Source organism: Chelmon rostratus, chromosome 23 (assembly GCF_017976325.1).
Source record: "Chelmon rostratus isolate fCheRos1 chromosome 23, fCheRos1.pri, whole genome shotgun sequence".
NCBI lineage: Eukaryota > Metazoa > Chordata > Actinopteri > Chaetodontiformes > Chaetodontidae > Chelmon > Chelmon rostratus.
The window spans coordinates 15,619,548-15,627,335 of record NC_055680.1 but is presented as its reverse complement, the minus strand read 5'-3'; the positions used below and the strand labels follow the sequence as shown (position 1 = coordinate 15,627,335).

Sequence of the window (7,788 nt, the reverse complement as noted above, 5' to 3'; positions counted from 1 at the left end):
AAGATCCTGTGCTAGAGGACACAAACACCCCCCGGAGGCATTTGTGACACAGACATTTAATGAAAGAGGCACCGTTCTCCATATTTCAAGTCACCGTACCACCAGAATGATTTTGAAGCTGTTATTTTAAGTTAAAATTGTTACAGAAAGGTGCTTTAAAGGCTCATTAGTGGCGGGATGGCGGTTTTGTGGGACGTTTCTGTTGTTGACGTTTCAGCTCATGCTTTTAACTTTAATTTCTCCTCTCACCACCTCTCTCCCCTTGCCAGCCTTACTTTAGCGCCTACATTCTGCCTTTAAATGACAGACTGCATCTATCTTAAACTGGGGATGAATCAGCCCAAACAGATTAACATCACGCTGCCTTCAGGTGCCTGTTGGAAATGTGCGTTGTGTATTCGTTATACTACTTTCCCTTCTGTCGGATTTCTTGACATCCACCCTTTAAGGTAATTAGATCATATCTTGTTGCCAGTTCGACATTTTACTTTACATTTTAGCCAGATGGCAGACCCAGAAACAATCCAGTGAGCACTAAAAGGCAAAAATGGAGAGTAGTCCATGGACAGTAAATGAGAAAAACAAATTTGGTTTCGTCCTCTTTTTTCTGTCTCAAGAAGTTATTCGTGTAAACTTTCCTTGATGGTGGAAACATCAGCTATCTGGACACAGGAATGTATGACAAACACTGATCTTTTGTGTCCATGTGTCCTTTTTCCTTCATGTTAATCCGACACCACCTTCCTCACAGGCCTCAGCTGATAATGAGCTCAAAGAGAAACAAGACAAAAACAATGAAGTTTTATGAAACTTCAAGGCCACAAACATCAGTGCCTGCACACCGGATGCATGAGCAGATCTGTGTCTGCTTGTGGAAACAGTTTGCACCAAGTCTGTTGCTAGTGAAGAGCGCCATCTGTTGGACTCGATGCAATAATGCACTTTCCTGAATATGATGTTGCTCTTACAAAGTCATCGCTCATAAAAGCAAAGCATGTTGATAATTGAGTTATTCAAGATCATTATTTCCAAATTGTATCTATTATTATTTAAATGCAGCTTATTTGATGAGCAGAACTAATTGAACTTTGCTTAACGTGGCCTTTTTTCTCATGTTTGTCAGCAGTTCTTTGCCTGTTGGCAGCAACTGACGTGGCTGTATCTCACGTTTATTTTATTGTTGGCACATATATGTAGCCTTTTTTTAAATCCTTTGTTGTATCATGTTTTATCATCCTTCTTTTTGGCATTTTATAGATTTAAAAACATAGAACAGCAGTCGAGACATCACATACTGGCATCATGCACATTTTAAAGAACATTAATACAAACTTGACCTTAGTGATGACACTTTTCTCAACATCAAAAACGACAAGAAATTAGGTTTTAGAAAACATGCATTTTATTTTATTATTCATTTTCACGCATAATAAAAATTGCATTCCTTTCCACTACAGTACTTCTGTTTAACATTCAACTCTGTCACTCTTCTTCTTCATCCATCATTTCTTCATTTTGTGATTTTTCTTTTCTAAGACAGGTCAGTAGCAGCACTTTTGTCAGGTTCTCGGAGACGCCTCCCATTATAAATATGTACAAAATGCAAACGTTCAGACTGTAAACAGCAAAAACGCCACAAGGCCTCTGCAGTTGCATCCAACACAGTCACCCCCCCGTGCATTAAAATAGCTTTTAAGAAGTGTCTAGTTTCTTATAGAGGAGCTCAGCCTCCAGCAGTGCCAACACGTTATCAGAGAGGTTTCTTTTTTTTCCTTTTTGTTTTTTTTTTTTTAACACACATTTCCAGACTTTTTTGCTGGTTCTTCGTGAGAATTGGTGAAAACACGGATCAGGCTTTTTAAAAAAAGAACAAGTCAGGTTTAGCTTGGTTAAATTTCCGCTCTAAGTGCTTCCAAATTTACCAGCTCCCTTTGGTCTCAGTAGGAAAACGACATTAGTGACTCTGAACATGGCATCCGGCACGTTCGCCGGTCTGCACAGTGCTTCAAACAGCTCACAGCACAATTATTCAAACAAAACAAAATCAGTAAATAGACATAAATATTCTGCACAACCCATAGTTCTTCACAGGCCAGAGCCACGGTCAGCAGCTGCCTTTTAAAGTGCTTTAACAGGGATGGTGAGGATCTGAAACTACAACAGCTTCCTCCTCCATCTCTCGAGCTCATTGCGGTTCAGCGCCAAGCTGCAGGTCAGACAAATGAGCCGCAAACCTGCCCCCTTTAGTCTCTCTCCTCAGTGCTGAGCACAGTCCAGTCACGCAAGCCTCCCCCAGAGCCGTTAGCGACAGGTGCACGACTCGGCCACCATGTCCTCCAGCTCCCTGTACTCCACCTTCTTCTTGTGCACGACCAGCACGCTCATGGGCATGTACTTGTAAGGCACGCAGGACGGAGGAGGAACGCCCCCGACGCCCAGGTCGTTGATGACCGTCTGGATGATGGCGTGGTTGGGGGAGTGGTAGCCGTAGTGGAGCACCCGCGGGCAGCCGCCCTGGCAGAACCGCGGGTTGTACACCGGCGGAGCGATGAAGTAGTGACCCCAGCCGAGCTCGTCGAAGGAGAGGCGAAACGAGTGCAGCTTGCAGCGGTTCTTGGGCGTGCCGGTTTTGCGCTTGTAGTTGGGGATATCGGAGATGATGGAGGCGGAGGTGGAGGTGGAAAAAGAGGAGGATGAAGAGGAAGTGGGGGCGTTTTTCAGAACGTCCAGCGAAGGATCTTTGGGCTCCGAAGATGAAAGGTCTTTGGAGCGGCGGAGGCGGCGAACCGAAGGATGCCACTGGCCGATCCGCCTCATGATGTTTTCCCCTTCAGTCCCCAGCAAGTCCCCCATCCAGTCCTTCACTTCCCTTTCCTCCTCCAGGTATAAAAGGAGAGACGGGACTTCCACATGAGGCTCACCTCTCCAGCTTTTTCTTCCTTGAAGATGAGCCCACCACCACCAGAGGCTGCCGTCCTCTCCGGTGTGCCCGGGCTCTGTGCACCAGTACTGTGCAGTGAGGGTCAAGTGCCCCCCCGCGCCCTGGGTCTTCCCCTGCCGGACGTGTGCGGTGATGTCCGTCTCCGTCCACCGCTCATGCGGCTCCAGGGTGACCAGGCTCTCTTTGCCCAGTGAGGTGATCTGAGCCCTGCAGCGGGGCGGCTCGAGGGCCTGGGCGGCGCTCGAGGTCGCGGTGGAGGAGGAGGAGGCTGAAGAGCGGAGGTGGATGAACGAGGCTCGGATCAGCTGCTCCGAGGGAAGCGTGTTAACGTTGTACTGGACTGTGAAGCTGTAGTGGTGGTCTGAAGGAGAGAAACAGAAGAGGAGAAAGCAGGAAATGAGACTCTGTGGTCAATCCCTCCCTGACTTTATCAACTCGCACCGTTTATTACCCAGGATGCTTAGGGCTCATAATTCTTGGAGACTGCACATTTTTAATGGAAGCCCGCATTAGAAACAGGAAGCGCAGAGCTTGACAGTTGTGTGCATTTACCAGGCAAGAAGCGTCTAACAAAAGGCACTATCAAGCTGCATTATGGGAAGTGTAGGATCCAGGATTTTTGCATGACCTTTATTCAGAGCTTAAAGTCACAATATATTAGCCTTTGCAGCATCATTTAAAATCTTACCCCTCAACTCTCAAACTTGTTCTCGAGTTGGAGCCTAAACTGGGTGCAAATCTGATTTGAAAACAAAAAAAAGGCAAATATTCTCAATGATGACCAGTTTCACACCATCAAAACACTCGAGTTTGTTATAAGTTTGCAGAGTGAGTCACCTGTGACATGAAATGTACATTTTCCATGTAGTTTTATCATGGAGTTTGCTGCCTGCACATATAACACGCTCCAGTCTTAAAGAATCGGTCTCTACGTTTAATTAGTATCGCTGGTAGCTGATGATACCTGGAGATCAATCAGCGCGCTGCAATCTTCATCTCACCTCTTGACGCTGGAAGGTAGTGCACCGACGACGCCGACGGCCTCAGCAGACGGACCGTGTTGGAGCCGAACTTTCGGTGCTGCTTGGGCCTGCCGTCCGGCTCGGCTGCGCTCTGGTACAGACTCAACATGAACTGCAGGTTCTGGTCCGCTTTCTGCTCGTCCGTCAGCGGCCGGTGGTGCGCGCCTTTGTGCTTTGCGCCCTGGTGGCGCCTCAACGCGGAATGATGAGAGGCCATTTTCCGCCCGGCCGTGACTCCGGCACAGGTGGAGCACAGCAGGAAGATGAAGGACAGGAAACACACACGCAGTAAGCTGTGTTTGCTGCGGGTCGCCCTCATGTTTCTTCTAAAACGTCTGGTGCTAGCGACCACCACCGACGACGCTATCGTTGGCAACCATGCTCCGCACGGCCGACGGCGTGCTTTACAGGCTCACCTGCCCACTGGCCATATCAGACATGACAATCAACTTCCTGAAATTGACGGTAACCTCAATTAAGGTCTCGGCTGTGCGTGAGCCGCAGCAGTGGCGTGTGGAAGCCACGTGACCTGTGCGTAAAAGTGCCAAGATGGACGCTTTTCAAGATTCATTTATTGCGTATTGTGCACAAATCATGCAGTGTACATCCAAATACTTGTTTTCACCTCATTGTCACAGATAATTTACATATATTCATATTTTAGTTTTGACATATTTAGTTCTGATTAGAGTCTCTACATATTGTGCCACTATCCTTGATCCTTCATCAGGTCTAAACTGTACAAGCTGAACATTTTCTGTCCATCTAATGTCATGACATTTGGTTGAGTTTGTGAAACAACAGATTCTACAGGACGCTCCTAAAACTGCATGGATATCTAAAAAATGTTCTTTATTTTTTTTTAAATTAAAGATTCACTTTGACACATAGTTTCTTAGCTGCAGTCAAAGTCTACACTCTGGAGATCAGGCATTTACATTTTCACTGTGTGATACAAAAAGTTAACATGCTTGACAGACCCAAAAATCTGAATTCTGGAGAGGAAGCAGCTGAGTCAAGCGAAAGTTTTTAGTTTGATCTGTCGTGTAAGATTTGAAAATGCCTCACTTTGGCGCCACCAGGTGGTAGAATAACACTTCAACAGAAACCTGTGTGATCAAAATCATTTTCCACACACACACAGTGACTTTGCTGAACTTCACAGGACACCAAGCAGTATACATAGTAAAAATAAGCCCCACACTTAACAGCTGCAACATTTAAATGATGAATTATACCCAAAAATATAATAGAAATTATATTATTATGAAACAGGCCATTCTAAATAATGAGTGCACTCACATTTTGTACTTTAAGGATATTTTGATGCTTGACTAAAATAAAATATTAAATGCAAGACTTTTACTTGCAGCAGAGTATTTGTATTACTAAGTAAATCTACTCTGTTGCAGTACTGTTTAAGAGTAATTGTAATTTCCTCCTTGACACCTGAGATCTTTGGGATCTTCTGCTAAACGAACCCTTCATTTAAGACCCTAATGGAGGAAAACCTTCAAAATCCCAATAAATGAAAGAGCCACATGCTGGGAAACACTTGTCTGATCTGACCAACACAACTTGCTCCTGGTCTGGATGAGAAGTGAGATGTCTGGGCATGTTCACATCTGTCCCCCTTCCTCTTTGATTCGCTCTGTCCTCCCTCGTTTGCTTGTCCTTTCTCTTGATGCACACGGTCACTCACTCACACACATACACACACATTGCGCTGAGTGCCACTGCAGCGCGGTGGCATTCCACAGCGGTGATTATCTACAATCCCGATCATTTCAGTCTGCGGGGAGACTGTGGGAAAGCTTCAAACTATGGGGGAAATGCAGCAAATGGTTAGAAGTGTGTCTGGGGAAGAAACACATTCAAGAAGTTTAATTCCACAAAGAAATTAACCAAAAAAGGCAGGAAGTGACTGTGTCAACTTCAAATCCCAGGAAACTCTATTATGTGTGTTATTTACATGCATCGTAATGCAACTTTGATCGCTATCTGAAGAGGTTTGATTCCAAAACATTTTTGAAGATGTACAGAGTCATGACTCTGTCTGTGAACAGTATTTACTAAGTTAAATGTCTCTGCTACTTCTTTCATACCTGAGCCAATTAAATATGGTACCTTAATTTTGGTGTATCAGCTGCCTCGTTAGAGATCGAGTAAAGCTTCGGTTCACATTTAGAAAAATACAGTAATGGATAGTTAACATATTGTCGAGAGCGAATTCAAACAAATGTCCGGAAGCTCATTTTTGAGTGCCTCTAACTTTCTCAACATGGTGGTCAGACAAACAGGCTGCTAAAGCTTTAGAAATGTGTGGGACGTGATTTCAGATGTTGTTGTTGGCCTGTGGTGGCTGGTGCTGTAGTAGTTCATACTGCAGGTCTGCAGAGCTTCAGTGTGGAAGAATGAAGGCTTAGACACTATTTGTTTTCAGCTGAGAAATGAGAGAATTCACTGGACCGGACACCAGGTTCAGCAGTTTGTTGAAGGATATGGCTTCATGTACTGTTAAAAGGTGTTTTTGGTGACCCAATCAGAAACGGGCAGGTAAAAATACAGATGTGAACACTTCCTGGGTGCACTGAGAATGTGATCACCAGGATTTCCAGGTGAGATCAGTGGTGGAAGACGGATTCAGGTCCTTTATGTAAGTAAAAGTACTCATGATGCAAAATGGCTCGTTCCAGAAAAATGTGTTATATTTAGTGATGCAGTAATGTATCACTGATGTTGCAGCTGGTAAAGGTGGGATTGATTTCAGCTGCTTTATGGTATCTTAATTTATGACAACATGCCATCTTTTTTTTAATTTATATTTTGCATGAACAATCTGAATATGAAAAGTAACCAGTAAGTACTAAACCTATCGAATAAATGTAGTGGGAAAGTATAAAATAGCAGTAAAAGTAGTATCCAAAATAATACATTATTCCTATTGGATTTGTAGTTGCTGCATTTGTTCCTTCGAAATATTATTGATGGACCACTAAAATTGTTTTGGGGGCATATTGTCATCAGTAGGTGAAGTGAGCTGATGCTAGTTTAAGCCGGGGTCGGTAGCAAAGGGTCATGTTTCATGTTTCAGATGAAAAGCCGGCCACTCGCTTCTGATATTGTTATTTGGTTATTGTTGTTGCTGCAGTGAGCCTGCCTGATGTTGTTCCAGCACAGCGGTTGTTGCGTTTGTAGCCCCTCCCCATTCTCGCTTGTCATTGGACACGTTCAGACGGGGCCTCTCTCCTATTGGCGAGCCTCTCCGTCAATCACATCCCGCCGTTCGAATCGCGGGAGGGGCCGCCCACCGCTATTCCCAAAGTTTTCTCAAAGTTTGTAGTTGCGTCGAGCTAGCCACAGTCACCGGAAACATTTGATGTAGATGTAAAAATAAAAGCGCGCTAGCCGTTTTTTGTCGAGGAAACAAGCCGGCCATTAACCTAAGGTATGGAACAAAACAATAGGTACAATCATGTGATGAGATATCGAGCAAGATTAAAACCGTAAAACAAGCTAACGTTAACTTTTCGTCAGCGTTAAACACCTAGACCGGAAGTTAGCCGACTTGTTAGACATAACTTTGACCAGCTTGTCGCTAGCTAAAACTTTCCTCCCTCCCCCTCTTCCACTCACTCCTTCCTTCCACCCATACATCCATCCATCCATCCATTCGTTGTTGTTGTTAGAGCGGTGATGGAGAAGCCGAGGCACCGCTACCGGCGCCGCTAGCTAGCAACGATACCAGCCCGGTCAATACACCGACAGAGTGAGGAAGAAACAGAGAGAGAGGGGGAAGAAGGAAGACGCGGGTCGGATGAAGAG

At 44.9% G+C, this 7,788-nt stretch overlaps 1 protein-coding gene across 1 annotated transcript; it reads right to left on the bottom strand.

The window, feature by feature from the left end:
- Window positions 1-2,301: 2,301 nt before the first annotated feature.
- On the bottom strand, window positions 2,302-4,282 carry bmp15 (bone morphogenetic protein 15). The gene is made up of 2 exons (XM_041965450.1): window positions 3,943-4,282; window positions 2,302-3,302 (listed from the first exon to the last, which is right to left on the bottom strand). The coding sequence occupies exons 1-2, from the start codon at window positions 4,280-4,282 to the stop codon at window positions 2,302-2,304; spliced, it is 1,341 nt and encodes a 446-aa protein (XP_041821384.1).
- Between the last annotated feature and the right edge of the window lie 3,506 nt (window positions 4,283-7,788).